The sequence below is a fragment of the Anguilla rostrata genome, chromosome 16, assembly GCF_018555375.3.
Source record: "Anguilla rostrata isolate EN2019 chromosome 16, ASM1855537v3, whole genome shotgun sequence".
NCBI lineage: Eukaryota > Metazoa > Chordata > Actinopteri > Anguilliformes > Anguillidae > Anguilla > Anguilla rostrata.
In genome coordinates, this window is record NC_057948.1 from 1091205 (window position 1) to 1115520 (window position 24316).

The 24316-nt window shown below is 43.1% G+C and overlaps 1 protein-coding gene across 1 annotated transcript in view; it reads left to right on the forward strand.

Annotated features, from left to right (window-relative positions):
* Positions 1–3649, forward strand: part of LOC135242168 (cyclic AMP-responsive element-binding protein 3-like protein 1) — a 53680-nt gene extending 50031 nt beyond the window's left edge. Inside the window, exon 12 of the mRNA XM_064313117.1 lies at positions 1803–3649. Within this exon, the coding sequence (XP_064169187.1) occupies positions 1803–1839 (37 nt within the window). The 3' untranslated portion in view covers positions 1840–3649. The remainder of the gene's footprint in view (positions 1–1802) is intronic.
* The last annotated feature ends 20667 nt before the right edge of the window (positions 3650–24316 follow it).

Sequence of the window (24316 nt, forward strand, 5' to 3'; positions counted from 1 at the left end):
AAGATGGGTAGTGAGGGAGAGGTTCGGGGAGTTCGTTCCACCACTGGGGAGCTAGGGTGGAGAAGCTCTGTGATCCCTTTTGGCGGGTGGGAGGGGTTACAAGGCGCCCTGCTGCCGCAAAGCGGAGTGGTCGAACAGGCACATAGAATCGAGTCATGTCCTGCAAGTAGATGGGGGCTGTCCTGTTGGCAGCAGTGTAGGCAAGGGTCAGGGCTTTGAACCGGATCCTGGCAGCGACCGGTAGCCAGTGGAGCAGTGAAACAGTGCCCTGACAGATACCACACCATGGGGCCCATCCACAAACTGAAATGGAGCCTTAACAGATACCTGACCATGGGGTAAATGGTAATGGTAAATGGACTGCATTTATATAGCGCTTTTATCCAAAGCGCTTTACAATTGATGCCTCTCATTCGCCAGAGCAGTTAGGGGTTAGGGGTTAGGTGTCTTGCTCAAGGACACTTCGACATGCCCAGGGCGGGGTTTGAACCAGCAACCCTCCGACTGCCAGACAATCGGTCTTACCTCCTGAGCTATGTCGCCCCTATGGGGTCTATCCACACACTGGAACAGTGCCTTGACAGATACCACACTATGAGGCCCATCCACACACTGGAACAGAGCCTTAACAGATACCAGACTATGGGGTTCATCCACACACTGGAACAGTGCCTTAATAGATACCACATCATGGGGCCCATCCACACACTGGAACAGAGCCTTAGCAGATACCAGATCATGGGGCCCCATCTACACACTGGAGCAGAGCCTAAACAGATACCACACCATGAGGCCCATCCACACAATGGAACAGAGCCTTAACAGATACCAGACCATGGGGCCCATCCACACACTGGAACAGAGCTTTAACAGATACCAGGCCATGGGGCCCCATCCACACACTGGAACAGAGCCTTAACAGATACCACACCATGAGGCCCATCCACACAATCGAACAGAGCCTTAACAGATACCAGACCATGGGGCCCATCCACACACTGGAACAGAGCTTTAACAGATACAAGGCCATGGGGCCCCATCCACACACTGGAACAGAGCCTTAACAGATACCAGACCATGAGGCCCATCCACACAATGGAACACAGCCTTAACAGATACCAGACTGTAGAGCCTATCCACACACTGGATTAATTGGGTACTGAAACGTGGTACCATTATAACACCGGTTCCAATACGCTCAGTACTTACCAGACCGAATTGCAATACGGATTGAGTGCCTCATTTTGGTGCCACACGCCTTCACTAGCTAACGTTACACTCGCTCTGAAGACTCGATCAGTGACTGCAGGTACCGTTAGCAAGCCGCTAAAGTTAAACTCAGACCAAAGTTTAACACGAATGGGAGGTTTCATTTCACCAGGATTATGTACCTCGTTGTGCACTAGCGCCCTCCGCTGGTCGATCAGGAGCCCGCGGTCCGCCTGTTGAGCTGCAGCGTGGTAAGAAGCGGGGGCTGGCACCACGTGCTTCAGAGGAGGGCACATGCTCGTCTGCGCTCTGCTGAATCCACTGTGGCAGTGAGCTGAGACGAATACATTTGGGATTTCTCAACTGGGGGAGAAAGCATAAAAAACTAAAATAACTGTTTGATTTTCCAACATGTTTCACCAGTAAAGTGGCCTTTTAAACCCCACAGTATTACCCTTAGAAATACATCAGGATGGGAGATCTGAGTCAAAGCTGAGAGGCAGCTGTTGGTGCTCCAGCCCGGAGGGTGGTCTTACAGGCGTCACTGTTGGGTCGCACCCTGGCTAACGGACCGTTTCTCCGCTCTTCCACAGAGAGGGGAGTCCTGACGGCGGCGCAGAGTTCTTCTAACCCCCTGCGGAGCGGAACCGCCGCGCGTTTGCACAGCCTACCTCGGAACCCTGTTCCCGCCGGGCGTCCACGGCAACTTTCGCCACGGCAACCCCTTGTGTGCCCCGCCCCCCCAACTCCTACTTACAAGCCCCCTAACAAGGAGATAGAGAACTGGAGATGTAGTGAGACAGAGAGGTGAAGAGATGGAAAAGCAGACTGGGAGGAGGAGAAATATCCTTACATGCTACTCCAAGCAAAACCCCAAAAATGTTATTTTTTTAGTTTCTCCTTGCTGCTCAAAAGCCTGCTGAGGGCCGAGGTTGGGAGACGGGCCTGCTGAATCTGTAAAAACACCAGTGCCTGTCTGAGCTCCGAGCGGGTGCACGTGGGCGGGACTCCTCCACACTGAAGAGACGCCACTGACAGGGCCGGCCGCCACAAGCAGAGAACGCCCAAAATACGGCGGGGAACGACGGCGATGAGGGAACTCCGGATGAAGGGGAGGAGGACTCATCCCCTTATCTCCCAGAAACAAATCTCAACCAGGTTCCTGCTTGTTCTCTGAGTGGCTGATGAGCAGCCTGCCAGGCTTTTTCCCGCCTTCTCTGCTTTGAGCAGGCTCTGAACTCGCTCCTGCAGAGTGCTGTGGGATCTTCAGATGCAGCCGCTTACGGGCAGTAGGTCGGCGGCTAGACATGGCATTAATGCAGTAATTATGCGGTTCAGTAATTTTGCAGAGGTCAGGCCTGTTCATTCCCACTTTCTCCAATCATGAAATGGAAAGCTATTGGATTTAATTACCTAAAATATTTAATTACCTACGGTCTTAGTTGGATTTAATTGCATACAGGACTGTTCTCAATACAGTCTTAGTTGGATTTAAATACCTAAAAGACTGTTCTCAGTACAGTCTTAGTTGAATTTAATTACCTAAAAGTAGTGCATTTGTAAATAATACTGGTTCATTATGACACTATAATGCAAATTTTGAACATCTGTTCCTTTGATATGTTTCAGGTTTTCAATAGTTGGTGATTTGGCAAAGGGCAATCAAGAAATAGATTATTATTTTTTAAATAAAGACCTTTTACTGACAAAATATTCACATTGAAATTAATAAAATATTTTTAAGGACACATCAATTTATTGTTTTGAATAATTTACTTCTTTTCTTTTCAAAACAAAGCCAGCCATTGTGTCCTTGTGCGGGTTTTAACTTTTTCATTGCGTTTTTCACAGGCGGAAATGTAAATACTCACCAGATATTGCAGCAGATAGAAAAATATGTAACTTATATTCTGAAAATAAAAAAGTAAAAACAAATGCAAAAACACACACATTGTGTGCACTGCAGGAACATGTTTCCCTTTTTCTCCTTTTGAAATAAGTTTCAAAGATAGCTTGTGTGCTTGATGCCAGAACCTCTGAGAGAATATCTGAGGCGGTCAGTTGTGTATCTTGAGGCCAATGCACTGGACTGCACAGAGTGAGTAATAATGGGAAGGTAGGTGTCTAAGTAGGCTCTTTCCAAACAGCGAGGGGGCGGGGGGTGCTCAGGGGTTTGGATACGGACTTTGCCTCTGCTTTTTGTCTCTACTTTGCCTGGTGTTGTACTAGGGGTGTAAAATGCACTGATGCAGTGTGGTGCATCAATCTTACGGTGGTGATTCAACTGTATTTGGAATGATAGAATCCACTATAATTAATAACAATTTCAAGAAGGCAATGTGCTCATTTATCTGGCAAAAATAAAATTCATAAGCTTTATGTGCAAGAAGGGGGTCCTGCTAACGGTCCTTTTAACTAATTGTTGGCTACAACTTTGCCACAGTAGGACTTAATCACATGTCGGCCTTTGGTATTGAAGGTTTTTCTTAAAATTGAAATATGGCACTATTTGAAAATAAATGTGCAGAGAACTTAACGTTTGGAGTCTTGACTTTAATGTCTATATTCCACTAACAGTGCATAAATAAGTTCTTCCAGTCACATTTTTTCTTCAATGAATTTTAAAAAAATATTAAATTGATTGAGATAATCAAACTGAATTGAATCATGGTAAAATGAGAGATTTTGCGATGCATTGAATTGTTTCCTAAAGAATCGTAATCCAATGCAATGGGTCACTGTAATGGATATACCAGAGAAGGGCGCAGAGACAGTAGTGGTGCAAAAGTTAGGGGTTTATCATTCCCAGCACAGGTTGACCACAAAAAAAAAAAAAACCAACAAGGGAAAAAAACCAACATGTAAAAAAAAAAATTTAAAAAAAAACAAAAGAAGTATGAAATGCTCAAATAACAAAATGTCTCTAGCTCTGCTCTTGCCTCTTAAAATACAGAGATCTAAAATACAGCAGATTAGCAATTATGGAACCTTTTAGCTTAACAGACTCACACCATGGCACCCAAAAACAAGACAGACCAAGGGGCAAAAAATACTCATTTATATAATGGTGGCCAGCACCAAAATACAGAAAAAAGGGACATAAATATGTATAATAGCTATTACAGGTATTTGAGGAATGACAGAAAAATATACATATGATAGTTAATATTTGTATTGCATTTGTTGACTAATAATTTTAAAAGAAAAAAATGAATATATTTTAATAATAAGTTTAAGATGACCATGGGTCCTGTGGTCCCCTCGGGCCATGCATGCAGTGGACTGATCAGCCCTCCCACTAGGAACCAAATAAATGTTCCTTGTTTCCGCCCACGACCCCTTTTGCGGCGGACCCGTCTGCAGGAATGAAACTTAAAAGCAGGTAATTGGGATGGCAGGTATGCCATCCCACCAAGTTAAGCCTTGGCGGGGGCATGTCCTATACCTATACATCACTGTGAGTTTGGCACTTTTCAGGGTTCCCCACAGAAATAACCACAACAGCCACAGACACTCAGCCCTTAAAAACATAAAATTCTGTACATTCTGACCCCATTTCAACAAACAGATTTCATAAACAACTTCACATGTCCACACGATAAAGCCGATTTTGCATTTTCTCCTTCTTCTTCTTCTTCTCATTCTTATTTTTCCTGCCGCCTATCCTACTAATAACATGTCTCCCCATTGGACATTTTACTGACACCCGCCAAATCTTCGCCTACACGACCCAATGAAAAACTTGCATACACACGCAAAATACGCATACCTTTCACTCTGAAATATTTTCAGTACAAACAGCTAGTCTGCCTGTGGCCTAGTGGGTAAGGTTACAGTCATGGGAACGCAGGGTCTTATGTTCAAGCCCAGCTAGGAGTGCCTTTCTTTAAACCATGGTGATTTTCACACTTTCTCGGTTTTATGTTCTATTTGCACAAGAGGCATTGAAGAAACACAATGAGTAAAGTATTAAATATGTCCGTTCTGCATTTTTGGAGAAATATGCGTTTTAAATTTATCATCCCTATTGAGAAAGTTGTCAACTTGCTGCGTCACGAACACAGTAACCACTCCCCTTTCCACGCCCCATAAACCCAAGGATAACTCCAGACCCATAGTTTGCGCCGCTGGCTTACAGGCAAGACAATGCAAATATTTGACTAACGTTAGGTTCACTTAAATTAGAGTGCGTTTTAAGGACTATTAGATTATTTCTGGTTATATTAATTTAGCTAGCTAGCTAACGTTAGCTAGCTAGGTAGTTTACTTTCATAAGGCAATGTTATCGATAACGTTAGCTAGCTAGTTTGCTTTTATGCGGACGTTATAGTTGTGCTTTTATCTTAACTTGCCTAGCTACATAGCAAAAATTATAATTGGATATAAGTCAACGTCTTTACCTTAGCTATCTATCGATACTTCATATACTACTAAGCTAGCTAGCTTGTGAAAAGTCTCCCAAAAACAGCACGTATCATGGGGGTAGCTATGGTAACGGGGCATGGTCTGTCAATCATAGCTAACTGACGGTTCTCATTACCACGCCCAGACGGTTAGGGTGAACTTTTATAGTGGGAAATTTAGCCTTAGAAAAATATGTTTTAAAGTACATTGAAATGACTGAATATTTGTTTTGTTGTTGCCTAAAGACAACTGGGAAGTGTCACGTTCAACCACCATGTTACTCCTTTAACCTGCTTTTACCCTCACTAATAATTGTTTACTACTTCTCAATTATTGCTTTTGCACCATATCTACCAGCCGGTCCCCGAACGTATACGCTGTATTATGACATACCGTCTGGACGTTCAATTGTTAACCGGCTACAATATTCCAAAGCCATATGGATTCTGTCAGGATACGTGGGGGGGTTGGACCCAAACGCAGAGGTCAAAAACACAAAACTCCAAATGAAGGGAAACAAAGACTTTACTAACGACAGGCAAACAAACAGCGAACAGACAAGGCCACAATGGCCAAAAACACAAACTCAAAAAATAATCTAATGAAACAGAAAACAACAGGTACTCAAAAACACAGGCAGGGTAGAACACGGGAAGGCAGAGCACAAGGGAAGGTCAAACAAAACACAAGTCAGGAACCAAAATACAGGCAGGTACATACGGTTTGCAACAACCAGAATTCGGGAACAAACACAAGGAACCAGCACCCGAGTCAAGGGAACAGAGAACTTAAATAGACAAGGGGTAACAAGACACAGGCGAACTCAAAAAACAATCAAACCAAAAAAGGAGGGGATAACAAGACACAGGTGAACTCAAAAGACAATCAAACCAGAAGGAGGGGATAACAAGACACAGGTGGGAACAATGATGGAATAACAAGACAAACAATAATGCAATTAACAGGGGGGAACAGGACACAAAACAGAAGTGCCGCCATCTGGCGGCCCAACAGGGAAAACGCAGACAGGAACACCGGAACATGACAGATTCAACGGGAGCTCTTCAGCGCTTACTCGCCTGTGTTCTTCTTTAAAACCACGGACAGGTTTGCTAATGATATTTCACGCATTGCATAGCTATGTCATGGTGCTGCCCCTAACAAAGTGACAGACTGGTAAACCTCCGGTCGAACGATTGAATCCCGCCTCGTCCTCAGGCAGATAATTTCCTCTTTTACACTAACGTTCTCTTACGCTTATATTTGCTTTACCAAAACTCACTCATGGCCACCCATATGCATTTCATGACGGCAAATGTATTCCTTTTATTAAAAAGTTACACCAGTTCACCGCTGTGCCATTTCTACTAACTACATTTCTTCACTTGGCTACTGTACAAAACCTTCTTATCAGCAAACGCCACGTTTCTACATTCATGTTACCTCGCCCTGTTCTCTATCTAGCCACATACAAACAATTACTACGTATGTACGTTCTGCAACTCCCCTTTAAAACATTACATTTAAAATCATGACTCAATCATAATTATAACTAATAGTACTGAACATGGGAAACGTACATCAGTGCAAAAGATTTCCTATGCATTATCACACGTTACTTTACCCACCACTTTAACGTCTGATACTTTTGTCTGTTATGTATATACCGTTCCATAAGGAAACTCGCTCATGGTCACTTTATTTACTTTGCACTATAGTCTGTGATCATGTCAACCTTCACCTACATGCCCATTCTGCTAAAAACATATTGTTTCAACTACTCAATTTCATAATTTCTCCTCATTTCTCTCGTACTATTGTTATTTTATCATATGCAAAGCTTGCTGGGACATAATGCGTCTGCTCCTATTCTCCACTATCAAGTTCTCATCCAGTTCTACTAACTCTAATTCTCACGTAAGGTGACTGATCTAGTTTAGCAAAACAGCGAAGAGGACTCCTACCTGCAGATAAGCCTATCAAAATGCCTTATAAACCTTACAAACACTAAAAGTGCATCTCCACGAAATAACAGAAAACGGAGCAGGACAGTAGGGTACACAAGTTGCGACCTAGGGAGCTCTAATTCTACTGCTGATAATTTTGTCAATCAAGGCTCCTTGGATGGCCGTCAAATCCGTGAGTACGTACACTGGCTATATTTCAGCTGTGTTTCTCATACGTTACGCCACCGCACTATTTGTCACAGCCACTGTTTTTACATATATAGCAAAGTGAAAGTGCTGAACGGTACAGGCTCATCAGACAAATTCACACAAGGATAGCCATAGTCCACAACCGTTTCTTACAGGGTCGCTTCGCATTTCTCACTTTCTCATAACAAAACGCTTTGCAAAAAGAAATGATCTTATAAAAAACATGATTTCAATGTAGAAAAATGCCAAGTTACTCACACATACAAGACATACACCGTCTATAACTCATTCATTCAAACTGCCAAAATCTAGGCCTGCCATTAAAAGTATTGATATCAAAATTACACCAAGTTACTTTACTACAAACAATATAGGCTATCTTGCCTCACCGAAATTAAATAAGCTGTATTCTACCCCAATGCTACCCAATATTTCCTCAATTCTTTAAAGTCTCAGGTTAAAGAAACTTGTTCCTAACTGGGTTCAAACCAAGTACCCCAGGGACTTTGGACTGTAACCCTGACCACTAGGCCATGAACAGACTAGCTGTTCTGTTTAGATTAGAAATGTTTCAGACTAAAAAGGTATGGGTATTTTGCATGTGTATGCAAGTTTTTGATTGGCTCATGTGGGTTTGGCTGGTGTCGGTAAAATGTCCGATGGGGAGAAATTTTGGTTGTGGGTTAGGCGGCAGGAAAAATAAGAATGAGAAGAAGAAGAAGTGGTAGAAGAAGAAGAAGAAGAAGGAGAAAATGCAAAATCCCCTTAGTTTGGGGCTTTATTGTGTGGACATGTGAAGTTGTTTATGAATTCTTGAAATGGGGTTAGAATGTACACAATTTAATGTTTTTAAGGGCTGAGTGTCTGTGGCTGTTGTGGTTATTTCTGTGGGGAACCCTGAAAAGTGCCAACCTCTCGGTGCTGTATAGGTATGGGGCATGCCCCCGCCAAGGCGTAACTTGGCTGGATGGCATACCTGTAACTGATCATGAGGAAGTGAATGAGCAAGGCATACTGAAAGTGTGAGATGGTCCAAAGTCCAAAAGTACCTGGGAGTGTTTCAAACTCGAACAGAATTTTTAAAGACAGATGAGAAAGAAGAGGGAGTAAAAGAAGGAATAAAACTGAAAAAAGAACAGAGTAAGTAGCATGTTGTGGAGTTGGATGGTGAGAATATAAACTAAAGGTGAAGAGGTGTGGGAAGGAATGGGAATCTTCTAGCATAATCGCATTAACACGCCTAATTCAGCAAAACAGGAAATTGACAATAAAATGGCGGTTTTGATGCAATAGGCTTTTAAAAAAAATATTTTTCATTTGGGACCAAAAGTAATTAAAAAATAATTTTAAATAATTATGTGTTACTTCAGTTCAGTAAAAAAAAAAAACTAGTTTTTGATAATTTTACCTTGTGAGATGTGGCGGTAGTCACAGCCCTAGTAATTTTATTTAAAGAGAAGGCTACATTTTGACACCTGCAAATGTAACATTGAATAACATTCCAAACTTTTTTCAAACAGTAGTAGTTTTGTCTAACAGACACTGATTTTGTATTGAATAACAGAAAAAAACAGTTCAGTTGGACATGATGAGCCTTGTGTGGACAGTCTTCACTTTGTGGAAAGGGATGTCAGAATTTAGTTTTCTCTATAATCAAGCAGTTGTACCAGACATTATTCACCACAAACTTTAGCATATTACGTAAGGGCCATGACTGATCATGAGGAAGTGAATGGGCAAGGCATATTGAAAAGGTGAGATGGTCCAAAGTCCAAAATTATGAATCTGGGAGTGCTTCAAACTCGAACACCATTTTAAAGACGGACGAGAAAGAAGGCGGAGTAAAAGAAGGAATAAAACTGAAAAAAGAACGGAGTAAGTAGCCTGTTGTGGAGTGGTATGGAGAGAATATAAACTAAAGGTGAAGAGGTGTGGGGAGGAATGGCAATCTTCCAGTATAATCACATTAACACGCCTAATTCAGCAAAACAGAAAACTGACAACAAAATGGCGGTCTGGGTGCAATTGGCTTCTTCTTTTTTTATATTTCATTTGGGACCAAAAATAATTTTTAAAAAGTTTATGTTTACTTCAGTATTTTGTAAATAGTTTATGATAATATTACCTTGTGAGATATGATGGTAACCACAGGCCTAGTCATTTTATTAAAAGAGTAGGCTACATTTTGACACCTGCAACCGTAACATTGAAAGACATTCCAAACTTTTTGTCAAACAGTAGCCTGTCTAACAGATATTCATTTTGCACTGGAATAAGGTAAATAAATAAAAGTAACGTGAGCAAACACACAGTGATGATTCAGCACTAACATCTGTGGATTTTATTTCAGTTAATCTATGTATTAATTTAATTGATATATCTATTTATTAAACAATGCACATATTAAATTCAGTCCATGGTTTTGTCGGAAGTTTTTCTTTTCCAACTAGTGTCATATTTATTAATGAATTTATTCTTCAGAAAATAATTAAGACACATTGGGAACAACTGGATTTTCTCACATGGCAATAATAGGCCTATGGAAGACTATATCTCTAGAATAGAGATTTACGGATAGAATAACAGATTTGTTGCACATGATGAGCCTTGTGTGGACAGTCTTCACTTTGTGGAAAGGGAAGTCAGAATTTAGTTTTCTCTATAATCAAGCAGTTTGGATTTGTGCAGAATGTAGAAATGTAAAATGTGGGCAGACTGTACAGTATGTGGTGTGTTACTGTTACAGTTGTTGTGTTAATGCTATTTGGCGAACACAGCAGGTTTAGCTAAAGCACAGTAGGATACTGAGGTAAAACTGGCAATAGGATACACACCCTGCTATTCACAAACTACAGTATTTGTGTTATTATAGTACACACGTTGATATTCACATACTACCGTATTTGTGTTATTATAATACACATCCTGCTATTCACACATTACAGTATTTCTGTTATTACGATGCACATCCAATTACTCACTCTCCCGCATTCATGATATTTATGTTTTAAAGAGTAACAGAATGAAAATTTGGCAATATTCAGGCATGAACCCCCAAAAACAAGCAGTGGGGTAAAGATAAACTCCCAGATGGGAAGAAAAAACACACAAGCAGTGGCCAGAGAAAAGAAATCTCAGGAGGAATCCAGCTTCAGATGTGCATTCTTACACAATTTGATATTTGAATATTCTTCAGGGTTGATGTACGGATATTCATTTAAGCGTGCCGACAGTGTAGCACAGTGGGTAAGGAACTGGGCTGGTAACTGAAAGTTCATAGGTTCTATTCCTGGGTAGGACACTGCCGTTGTACCCTTGCGCAAGGTACTTAACCTGAATTGCTTCAGTATATATCCAGTTGTATAAATGGATACAATGTAAAAAATTGTGTAAGTCTGCTAAATGCCTGTAATGTAATGAAACTGTTCAGGCCTGGAAAAGCCATTGTAAAGAGTCTTTGTGACAGCGTTGTCACGAGAACCATAGTTTTTCCTATCACTGCTGATACAGAGTGTCATCTACAGGCTATACTGTAACTATTATGACATGTTAGCTGTCAACTCCAATAATTTTTAAGAGTAACTTTTAAATGATAACAGAAAAATAATTAAAACTCAGTCCCCTACAAGTTTTCTCCCCAGTATTTTTGACATGTTGCAAAGCTAACTCAACAGTGGAGTCTGGAAGAGGCAACACACGCTGGCATTTCCTCATTAGCCAATACGTGAGCGTTGGCTGGCCGTCTCTCCTGCTTTATTTCATTATTTTTTTTGTAGTGTTAAGGGGAATAAGAGGAAGCCATTCAGCGAGAGTGGCGGGGATAGCCCCAAAAGAAATGCCAAAGTTAGGAGAGTGGAGGGTGAGGAGCTTAAAGTATTGGTTTCAGTCAGACATAAGCAATGGTTATTCTAACCTGATGAGACTGACTAAACTAGCCGGAGAGGGTGAAGATCGGTTATGTCCGTTACCCAGTCAGGCCGTTAGTGCTAGCCCCACTGCGGTGCTCAGGTGTCAGAGGTTAGGTCATGTGACTTCAGTGTGCAGAGAGGCGCTGCTGCAGGTGTGGGGGGAACCATGACTACTCAGTGTGGGGGAGGGGTTGGGTCTAATTTCAGTAATCAATGCAGCCTTTAGGGGATGTGTAATGCAACAGCAGGTGCAGGGGATGCAGGTACAAGGCTGTCAGTCAATTATCACATGCTGAAGCTGTGAGGGACGCAGACAGGTGTGTGGTTCCACAGCACCTTCAACAAGGCAGGATGGGAGATCAGTGAAGAGAACACACAGGCCTGTACACACAGGTGCCCCAGACAGACAGCCTGGTACAGACAGATTTTCTGGCTAATGTAATTAACTGTTCTGCCAAACTGATACAAATAACAAAAAAATCACCGTGACTGCTGTGGGTGTGCATTTAGGGAGAACTGGAGTGACACTGGAGGACTTTACAGAGTTGTTGACTCCAGCAATGGCACATGCATCTCAAAGTGGTGATTGACAGTTTAGTTTACAACTGGTGTTTTTTAAACGTCTCTACTTGTGTTCGGTGGCCAATGGGCAGGGATTTTAAAAATTTGCTTAAGAGTTGCCTGAGTTGTCTGACCTTCTCTGCATTGAAGAAACTTGGCTAACTGCACACCTGCTGTTTGTCTTATCAGGATATAGATCAGTGCGGAGGGGCAGACAAGTTGGTCAGGGGGGAGGGTGCTGCACCTTTGTGAATGATGGGTTATCATTTAGGGAGGTGGTTGTAAGCGCTGAGAGTGAATGAGTGGTGGTGGAGGTGTGGTTGGGTACAGAGGAATGCTGTAGTGGTGAATTTTTATAACCAGAGTTTGGACCTGCCCCTTCATTACCTTAAAAGAATACTCCTGCTTGGGGCTAATAAGGTGATTTGGAGTGGAGATTTTAATTCCTACAATACACTTTGGGGTATCGAGTTGACTAACAGAAATGGTGCTTGTTATGGATAAATTTATGGATAGCCTGGTATTGGTTTGCCTGAATGATGGGCGGGGATACACAGCCTAATGCTATTTTGGGGACATCATCAGTGTTGGACCTGACAGTACTTTAGTGTTCAGCTCTATGGCTGGTGGGTGTGAATGGAGGTCTGGGAGGATTCAGCTGTAGGGACTGACCGTTATCCAATACTGTGTAAAATAGGGGCAGAAGCATCTAGGGAGGAGTGGGTGTCCCCGGGTAGGTGGTTCTGGGAAAAAGGAGACTGGGAGGTGTTCAGTCAGGTCTGTGAAACTGGAGCAGCACAGCTCCAGATGGGGGGTGATATACATGATTCAGTAACTGCATCATCTGAAGTTCTGTTAGCTGCCTTGTCAGCTGCTGTCCCTTGGTCTGAAGGGGGAAGGATGAGGAAGGTGGTGCTGTGGTGGTCACCGGAATGTTCTAAGACCGTTTGAGCACGCAGCCATGCACTCCGGGTCCTGCACAGGAACCTTCCTCCAGACTGTGTGCTGGAGTATCAGAGGGTGAGAGCAGTGGCCAGGAGAGTCATCGAGGCACCAAACAGAAAGTGCTGGAGGCAGTACTGCTCTCGGATAGGCCGGGGCACACAGGCTGGGGAGGTGCGGGGTATGATTGGGAAAATGACAGGGGTGTCAAAGGCCACTCAAATCCCAGTTTTTGTGAGATTGTGTTGCCAGGTCTGGGAAAGAGAAGGCAAATTTGGGGGAGGACAGACTGAATCGCTGACGAGCTGTTCTGAGCCAGTGGGGGAATGTATGTGAGAAGCGGACGGAGTTTGATAGCGTTTCATAACAACATAGGGTCTGGTGGGGGGGGGAGGTTGGGCTGGCATGGTGGTGTCCCCTGTTCCTCCCTGGTTATTCCCACTGCCTGTGGTTGGCATGGGACTGCTAGAATATGTGCATCAAGTTGGAGAGTCTATAAAAAAATATTTTTTATTAGTTTCTGCCAGTTTATACAGACATTTTGGTTTCATCACGTAGAAATGATCTGGTAGAACATGGCCAGCAACCTGCTACACACACCGAAGGAGCGTAGCCTCTCCAGAAAGAAAAGCCTTCAGTGTAATAGGGCCTCCAAAGACATAAACAACAGTATCAAGCCATCTATCCATGTGATCAGGAGAACAATGTGTGTGTGTCTGGGCCTGGCAGGCTGTGTGTTAATGTACTTTGAGGCCATGTGCATCAGTGTGCTGTGTGTGTGTGTGAGTGTTTGTGTGTGTGACTGGGGTCTGGCAGGCTGTGTGTTAATGTACTTTGAGGCTGTGTGCATCAGTGTGCTGTGTGTGTGTGTGTGTGTGTGTGTGACTGTGTGCGTGAGTGTGTGTGTGTGTGTGTGTATATGTGTGTGTGTGTTGCTGGGGCCTGGCAGGCTGTGTGTTAATGTACTGAGGCTGTGTGCATCAGTGTGTGTGTGTGTGTGTGGAGTGTGTGTGTGTGTGTGTGTGTGTATGTGCGTGAGTGTGTGTGTGTGAGTGTGTGGGTGTGTGTGTGTGTGTGAGTGTGTGCGTGAGTGTGTGTGTGTGTGTGTATGTGCGTGTGTGAGTGTGTGTGTGTGTGGCTGGGTGCTGGCAGGCTGTGTGTTAATGTACTCTGAGGCTGCGTGCATCAGTGTGCTGTGTGTGTGCTCTGCAGACAACAACAATGAGTATATTCAGTGCATCGACCAGTTAATTTCTTTGAAGTTGCACCTCCATCCTCAAGATAAATGGAATTTAATGAAACCATTATGTACCGTGGCAGGTGCTGGAAATAACCAAACGTATCAGAGTATTTTTTGACAACTATCAAATCTCTGAGTTTGTTGGAATACTGTAAACATTAAGATGTATCCTGCCACCTGGTGGCCTTGTGATACTACTGCAAGTGACTGAACTCCAAGGCTGAGTTTCAAGGCAGAAGTTGACAGGTACTCAAGAGTTCACTGAACTGAAAAAAAAGTAGAGAATCATCAATGCTGTGCCTCACCTTGTGTGAAAAATGCAGTGGGTCCATCTTGTATTTGGAATCCTTGAGTATAAATGACAGCACTGTTTGTAATTACATAAAACACACATGTGATGGAGACAGAATCATGACATGGCCTTATGTTTCATCTTGATGCTTTGCTTTAAAAAAAAAAAAAAGAATTCACCTTTGTTATGATAACAAGCCTACATATTAAAAGCTAATTTTAACATTTACCACATTTCAGCTTGTGTGCATATATATTTTGTAATGGAATAGAACAGAAAAGCTGTTTTTCATGCCGGAGGAAGACCTTTCATAAGCGGCTCTGACATGCAGTCATACGAGCGCCCAAGGGGGGTCGCCAGAGAGCGATGAAACGCAGATCCCTGTCTGACTGAACCCTCCCGTACCCTGGGCAACACAGGCACCAATCGTACGTCTCCCCGTGGAGCTACCGGCCACAGTCGGCACTGGCACGATCCGGATTTGACCCAAGGCTGTGAGGCTCATCCATGCACCTCAGTGTGGTGCCTTAACCGAATGAGCCATCCAGCAGCCCCAAGCCTACTTTCAATAAAATTACAACTTATCAGCATCCATAAGAAATGCAGACTACCATACAATGTGCCAAATAATCACTGAATTGATAGGGACCACTCAAAGCAGGTACATGAGGTAGACAGGAAATCATCAGGTCAGACGACATGTTCCCACTGTAACAGACTTTAGTACAATATGCACCAGGGAAATACCCACTACACAGCATGCAGAGGCATTCTCCAAAGACTCACTAAGTTATCTTAGTCTTGATAATAGTTTCCAAGCATCACACCTCATAAGGTCGCATCTCACAAGCATGGAGGCTCTGTCTGGGGTCACACACGCTTGTTACATCAGTAATGAGGCCTCTCAACACACAACATTACAGCACAATATACTGCCTGGGACGGGGGTGGTATATCCCCATGGTGGGTGCCAAAGTTTTTTGGGTCCTCTCAGGAGTGATGTCGGTACAGCCCTGAGCTGCATTCCATCCTCCCTGTAACTTTCCATCGTTTCTCTCCCTCATCGTCACGGTAACTGGGAATGTGGAGACTGGGACAAGGCCACAGGCCTAGGCAGAATTGGCCAAGAGTGCATACAGAAATACAGAAACATACACTTCCTTTCACTACACTTAAGCCTCCAAGCAGCTGAACACTGCAGAACACAGTCCGAAGTGCATTAATCACTGCAGGTTTCCCACTGAAACTACAGGAACTGAGGCGGAGCAGTGAAAGAATGGGCAGTGATTCAATATGTGCAATCATATAGACATGAAAACTGTTTTTGATCAATAAAACATTGTCTGGATTATTTGTAAAACATTTTGGTTTAAAGTCACATCTACTGCAATGATTAAGACATGAGAACTCCTGTGGAGTTCTAGAAAAGACTGTTGAAAAAATAGTATTTTAGTTACTTTAAACAGCCACTGGATGGTAATGGAAGTTCAGTTTCACTCTGAGCTATTGTCTCATGGGCGCTTAATAGTTTGAACCATAATCTCATGTTTGTGGCAAAAATAAGAGAATCTGCATAACAAGTAAATTAAGCAGCAAGAATCATTTTGCAGAGTTCTGAGAGATAGCCTTGTAATAACTTGTCACTAGATGGATTATTGTTGCAGAAATCATAAATGATTCCATGTTTTCACTTGTGGGCAAGAACACGGACACTGATGTTTCTTAATCTGAAGGGAAACTTTATGTTGTGTAAAATTAGAGATTCAGTGTTGGCTTTTAAACATCTGTAGACAGAATTGTGTAATTATTTCTTTATTAGGAGTATATGGACACAGTGACCCAGTACCCAGAGGAAACCAGCACATGCACAGGAACTTGCTAGCTCCACGCAGAGAGGACGCAAGCGGTACTCGGATTTTACTTGGATTTTTTTATCGTCACACAGATTGCTTTGCCGTGTGTGATTTCAGGATTACACTTTTTGCCCAAAAACTGAATTAAAGAGCATCAGTGCTCTTATTTCTCTCTAGGGAGCCACACATAAACGTTAATGTGGGTAAAACCAGACCCAAAGCCAAGCCTCACTGGGGGCTTCAGTCATTGCAGCTGGGAGAATAGAAGCTAGATGAGAAGGGGTGTTTGGAGGAATAGGAATCTGCAACTATGATCGCAATAACGCTTAATTTAGTGAAATAAAACAGGTAATAAAGTGTTGCCTGAGGAGTAGACGAGGAATAATATGTTCTTTTTTCAATTTTAACGTTTATTTTTAGCATTTATTTGGTATTTCATGATCATTTTACCTATTTGGATATGACGGAAGTCACAGGCCTGTCGTCGGCTACATTATGACATCTGCTACTGTAACACAAACAGTCCGAACATTTTAACTGTGTGGTTTGTGAAGTACAAATGTTATTTTTGCTCTGTATTCACACAGTTTGGATTAAGACAAATTAACTTGATGTCTGCCATGTTAAAGTCGGTGGTCGGTAGTTAATTCCGTATGGAGCTTTTATATCTGGTCTCTATCATTTGAACGAGACATTAGCTCCCGTACACAAGAGCATGCTAAAAAGATGCTTAAAGGATATTCATTTGCATATTTGCTACCCAACTCTGACTAGTTTCAATTCACAAAGACCTAGTGGCCATGTCCTAACCAATTAATTGTGTTCTATTAAATTCGTACAAGTTTCAATGATAATTAAAGCCGCAAGCGGCGTTGGGAGGGGTCCAAGCATTGGCACCATCGCGCCCCCTATGGAGTGATTATAAATTGCTTTTTCCTCATGACCATATGCCTTCACCCAACATATCTACTGAAAATCATGATGAGTGTATAAAATATTGATGACTTGTGGCCAATTCTGTGCTAAGAGACGCTGTCGTATGACTTAGTTGCGTCACCACGGATGTATCCTGGCCGCTTCCCGTAAAGGCCTTTACTATGTCGTAACACTTAGATGGGATGTCACAACACATATATGGCCCTGCGTGTATGTACAGCTGCAGTGCTTCTATGCCGCAACTAAAACAGGTGTCACACTAGTGTTATCACGATACCACAATTTTCACTTTGATACCGATACCAGGTTTAGTATCACGATAAACTGAAACGATACTGATTCAATACTCGGTACCTAACAATACTGAAATTACCTTAATTGATCAGAAACCAAATGTCCACAAGGGTTGACCTCATTTTCGAATTCACGGTTATTAAAAACCTGGTTTATTAACAACCTTTAAGTTGAAGCCTCTTCAACATATTAATAAGCATGGGTCTATAATGTTACAACACTAAACCATAGAAAACTATATTAAATATATTTCAAAAATTAAACAATTGTAAAGTAAAAAAAAACCTAGAGGGCAGTAGCCTACCGTTCCAAGTGCAGGGAACAACCGCATAGTTCAACTTGGACCCTGTAGGTTAAACTGATTAACACTAACACAAACAAGAACAGAAACAACGCAGTCTATGCAAACAGCTAACTAGTTACAACCCTAACCGTACAGTCAATTTAGAGATTAAATTGAGAATACAATTTCTCTCAGCATAATGACGGATTTAAAGAGTAAACGAACTCACCCGTTATTGTCTTCAAATGGATCCATGTCAAAGAAAAGTAATGATTCATCCTCTCAAAGCTTTACCGTAGCGTATCATTTATTTAGAAATTGGCAGAGTACAGTATAAATTGCGTCTTTTGTTAATATTCAATGTTAGAAATTGCAGCGAGAAACTGCAGCTGTAGACACAAGATAGTCTGTTATGGTAGCAACGGAACGAAGCGGACTATACATGTATTACCGTCATTGTTTTATTATACCAGCGTGTTGTCGCGCGTGTGCACAGAAACTCAGAACCTATCAATAAAATGGTTTAGCCATTTTTTCAGCATAATGACAGATTCAAAGACTAAACAAACTCACCCGATACTGTCTTCAAATGGATCCATGCCAAAGAAAAGTAATTATTCATCCTCTCAGAAAGCTTTTACTAACAAACTTTTAGTAGCCTATCCTAGCATGCACTCTGGGTGGCACTGTCTTCCATTGCTTCCCCGACAGTCAGTCCGTCCCCTCACTGATAAAAACTAGATCCTAAGGTGTCGGATTACTTGCGTCGCCATGGATGTCGCTTGCCGTAAAGAAGTTTACTAGATGTCGTAACACTTAGGATTTGGAGCTACAGCGCTACCGCGCCGCAACTAATAAAAACGTCCAAATGGCGGGCAAATAATATGGCGGACATAGGTCAAAGTTGTAGAGCACATTCAGATGCATCGGTCGATGAAGTTTTGTGTTGATCGGACTTATGGTGTGGGAGTTATGGTCTTTTAGGCATAACCCTTTGTTATAGCGCCACCATCTGGCCGACATAGGTGATTATTAGTGCCTGAGTAGTGGAGGGCCATAGGAACCTACCTACCAAATTTGGTAGCTGTAGGACTTATGGTTGCTGAGCGTCAGACACTTTTAGCGGAGAAAAATAATAATAATAATAATAATAATAATAATAATAATAATAATAATCCTAACAAATACAATAGGGTTCCACCAGCTTCGCTGCTTGGACCCCTAATAAATTCAACTACTTTAATAGTAGCAAGAACAGCGGTTATAGTTGCATTAAGACGCCGTTTCTTGTGTGAACCACAAGGCGGCAGCATGTAGCTGTGCATGTAGGTCTACTTAAAATCACGAAAGCGTCTTATTTCAAAGCCACCACATCCAAGAGAATTTACGTTTTCCCTGAGTTGGATTGAAGTTGAAATTGAAATACAACATAAATTGTACTGCAGCGATTTCGAATCGAATTACAACTACTTAGAAATGAAGAACACATAAAAAAAATGACTTTTATGAGATAAAATTAGGCTACTTAAGAAGAAATAATGATCTACGTTCATGAATTATTGATTTGGGTCGTTTTTGAATGTTTTCCAAGAAGATTTCTCACGAGCATGTTCGTATTTCTTAAATGTATGGAAGGGGGGTTGTTTATGGGTAAATGTGTGGTCGAAACACTGATTGGAAGCATGGGTAGTTAATTTTGCCAAATGTTTTAAAATTTTACATGAAACGCAATAACAGGGATATCGGAAGGCTATAAATTGTCACTAGCATATCGTATACGCCTACAAGCAAAATACATGCATTTCAGGTACTTGATAAAAATAACTCGCACCCTTATAGATTGTTAAAAATAAAATCTAACAGAGTGAACTTTACACCAGCATGTATTTATGAGATGAAGCTGATCTACACCAGCATGTATATAAGAAATTAAGCTGATCTCAGGCCTAAGGAACTGTGTTGTCCTCTTCCATGGCTTGCTGCTTCTCTGGAGTGTAAAACGCTTATAAAATTTTTTTTTTTTTTTTCAAAAGCATCAGACTCGCAAATGAAGAACAAAAAAAATGGTTGCTGACATTCAGAAATAAGGAAATGGGTCAAAAACTAAACAGAGATATATATATCTCACTTACTACTGTGAGACCAAATATTAAAAAGTTTAGAACCACGGGAGTAGCATCAAACCTGTCCAGTAGAGGGCGGTAGTGTATTTTGGCCCCATACACAGTGAGGTAGATGGTTCAGGGAGCAAAGAACAATCCAGTGGCCACAATAGGAGAATTACAGAACTTGGTTGCATCGGGGGTCACCAAGTTTCCAAATCTACAATTAATTGCTACATTTAGATGCTCCAAAATTAGATGCTACCTCCTTGCGAAAAAAGCTATTTGGAATGGTTTCAGGAAAAATTGTTTTACTGGGAGTCCAGAGAGATGACATTAGAGCTCTTTGGCCAAGCATAGCTGTTATTTTTAGCATTTCCTTTCTGTTAGCTTGAACTTGTCTGTCCATTCTCCTCTGATCTCTCATTAACAAGGTGTTTTTTGTTTATCACACCATTCTCTGTAAACACTAGAGACTACTGTACAGCTGTTTCTGTGATGCTGGAACCACCACATCCCGCACATCAAGCATGCCACAGTAAAAGTCGCTTAGATCACACATCTTGCCCATTCTAATGTTTGCTCAAACAAGAAACTAAACATCCTCACTATGTCTGCATACTTTACATATTGAGTTGCAGCCACATGATTTGCTGTTTGGTGCAGTAGGCTATTTGCATTAATGAGCAGGTATACCCATTAAAGTGGCCGATATATACTGGATATAGGTTTGGTGTTGATTTAGGGATGTGTGTACAGAAACAGACCTCATACCTACTGTTAAATACAGCAGTGGATCTTTAATGTTATAGGGCTATTCTGCTTCCACTGGACCTGGGGCCCTTGTTAAGGACAACAGCATCATGAACTCTACCCAAGTACCAGGATATTTTAGCCAGAAATCTGGTTGCCTCTGCCGGCAGACTGAAAGCCGCTATTGGATCTTCCAGCAGGACAGTCACATCAAGCACACATTACATTACATTACATTACAGGCATTTGGCAGACGCTCTTATCCAGAGCGACGTACAACAAAGTGTATAACCATAACCAGGAACAAGTATGACGAAAACCCTAGAGAGAAGTACCGGTCCAAGTACAGGGAACAACCGCATAGTTCAACTTGGACCCTGATGGTTAAACTGATTAACACTAACAACGAGAACGGCAACAACGCAATCTATGGAAAAATAAAAAATAAATAAAAATACAATTAGTCGTTAAGACAGGCGCATCGACTAAGTCACCTATGAAACAGCTGCCTAGTTACAACCCTAAGTTTTAGTCATTTACAGGGGGGAAGGGAGGGATGGGGAGAGGTGCAGCCTGAAGAGGTGGGTCTTCAGTCGTCGTTTGAAATGGGTCACAGTCTCAGCTGTTCTGACCTCCACAGGGAGGTCATTCCACCATCGTGGGGCCAGAACAGACAGGAGACGTGTTCTGGAAGTGCAGGTGCGAAGAGGGGGAGGTGCTAGGCGTCCTGAGGTAGCAGAACGGAGGGATCTGGCTGGCATGTAGGGTTTGAATATCTTGTGAAGGTATGCTGGGGCTGATCCCTTGACTGCCTGGTATGCTAGGACCAATGTTTTGAATTTGATGCGAGCTATAACAGGCAGCCAGTGGAGGGTAGTGAGCAGGGGAGTTACGTGGGAGTGTCTGGGGAGGTTGAAGACCAGACGAGCCGCAGCATTCTGAATGAGCTGCAGGGGTCTGGTGGCAGATGCCGGTAGTCCAGCCAGAAGAGAGTTGCAGTAGTCCAGGCGGGATAGAACCATTGCTTGGACCAGGAGCTGGGTTGAGTAGGTGGTGAGAAAGGGGCGGATTCTGCGGATGTTGTATAGGAAAAATCTGCATGCCCGGGTTACTGCTGCAATGTTGTTGGAGAGGGACAGCCTGTTGTCCATCATCACTCCGAGATTCTTGGCGCAGGGTGATGATGTCACTACGGTGTCCCCTAAGGAAATGGAAAAGTCGAGGAGGGGAGAGGATAGAGCAGGAATAAAGATTAGCTCCGTCTTTCCTGGGTTGAGCTTCAGGTGGTGATTGTCCATCCAGCTCTGTATGTCCCTCAGGCAAGCGGAGATGCGGGCAGGGACCTGTGTGTCCGATGGGGAGAAGGAGAGAAAGAGTTGCGTGTCGTCGGCATAGGAATGATGGGACAAGCCATGGCAGATATTACAGGGCCAAGGGATCTGGTGTACATGGAGAAGAGAAGGGGACCAAGGACTGAGCCCTGGGGAACTCCGGTGGTGAGGGGACGGGGTGGTGATACCTTACCCGCCCAGGCAACCTGGAAGGAGCGGTCAGAGAGGTTGGACTCAATCCAGTCAAGGACTGTGCCGCGGATCCCTGTTGCTGCCAGGGAGGACAGGAGGGTAGAGTGGTCCACAGTGTCAAATGCAGCGGAGAGGTCTAGAAGAATCAGGACAGAGGAGAGGGAGGCTGCTCGTGCGGCATGGAGTGACTCACTGACCAAGAGGAGTGCAGTCTCAGTCGAGTGGCCAGGCCTGAAGCCAGACTGGTGGGGATCAAGCAGGTTGTTCTCAGAGAAGAAAGCAGAGAGCTGGTTAGATGCAGCACGTTCCAGTGTTTTGGATAGGAAAGGGAGGAGAGATACCGGGCGGTAGTTCTGAATGACTGAAGGATCTAGTGTGGATTTCTTCAGCAGCGGGGTGATGTGGGCCTTTTTGAAGGATGAGGGGAAACATCCAGAAGATAGGGATGAGTTCACGAGGGAGGCGACAAAAGGGAGGATGTCTGGTGTGATTGCTTGAAGGAGAGATGAGGGGATAGGGTCGAGGGCGCAGGTGGTAGGGCGGTGGGTGAGCAGAAGCTGGGAGACTTCAGTGTCGGGAAGGAGAGAAAATGTGGAGAAACAGGGGGCGGAGGACGCAGAGGGGGCGGAGGACGCAGAGGGGCCGGAGGGGGCGGAGGACGCAGAGGGGCCGGAGGACGCAGAGGGGGCGGAGGACGCAGAGGACGCAGAGGGGGCGGAGGACGCAGAGGACGCAGAGGGGGCGGAGGACGCAGAGGACGCAGAGGGGGCGGAGGACGCAGAGGGGGCGGAGGACGCAGAGGGGGCGGAGGACGCAGAGGGGGCAAAGGAGCTGCGGATGTCTGCAATCTTTTCGTCAAAGAATGCTGCAAAGTCATCTGCAGTGAAGGAAGACTGGGGTGGAGGTGGTGGCACGCTGAGGAGAGAAGAGAAAATAGAGAAAAGTTGACGAGGGTTAGAAATGGAGTTATGAATTTTACATTACTATTCACAAATAAATTAATTAACCACAGAAGCCACATTTTGCAATGGCTACAGTCTCCAGAGATGAACTACATTGAAAAACATTGGTTTTAATAGAACAGGGCAGTTATTAAGCAAAGATCAAAAGATATTAAGGATCTGGATGGAGGAAGGGTCTAAGATCACTCCAAATGTGTTCTCCAATCTTACAAGACATATAAAAATCTCAGTGCCATTATCCTTGCAAGGGGTGGGTGAACAAAGTACTGCAATAGGGGGATGGTCTGTATAGAGCATGTTTAGGGTATGTTACATCAGTAATTAGGCACCTCAGCACATTTTATTTGACAGCCACATTTACTGTAATTAAGACATGAGAACACCTGTGGACGGCACGTGGGTGGGGGGGGACACAGCTGCCTCACAGCAAGAAGGTCACAGGTTCGAATCATAGCTGGGGGCCTTTCTGTGTGGAGTTTGCGTGTCCGTGCAGTTTCCTCCAGGTTTCCTCCCACAGTACTGGGCGGATGGAAGACGGTGGATTTTTGGAAATGACTGTTGGACAAATAACATTGCAGTACCTTTGGACCGCCAGTAGATGATACAGGAAGTTATTTTTCTTGCCCCAATAAACAAGGCAAAAATATAAAATGCATTAAATGGAAATCCAACCCCCCCCCCAAACCATATGAGGAGTGAAATAATAGATGAGACAGACAAACCAACTATATTAGATATATATTTTGAGACAGAAAAAATTTAAATAAAACTTTTCAAAATAGGGGAATAGGTTTAAGAAAGTAAAAGCAAAATATGGTCATAACATCGGATAATAATAATTACAATAATAAAAATTAAATAAAAATAAATATAATAACTGTAATAATTTGTTTATAGG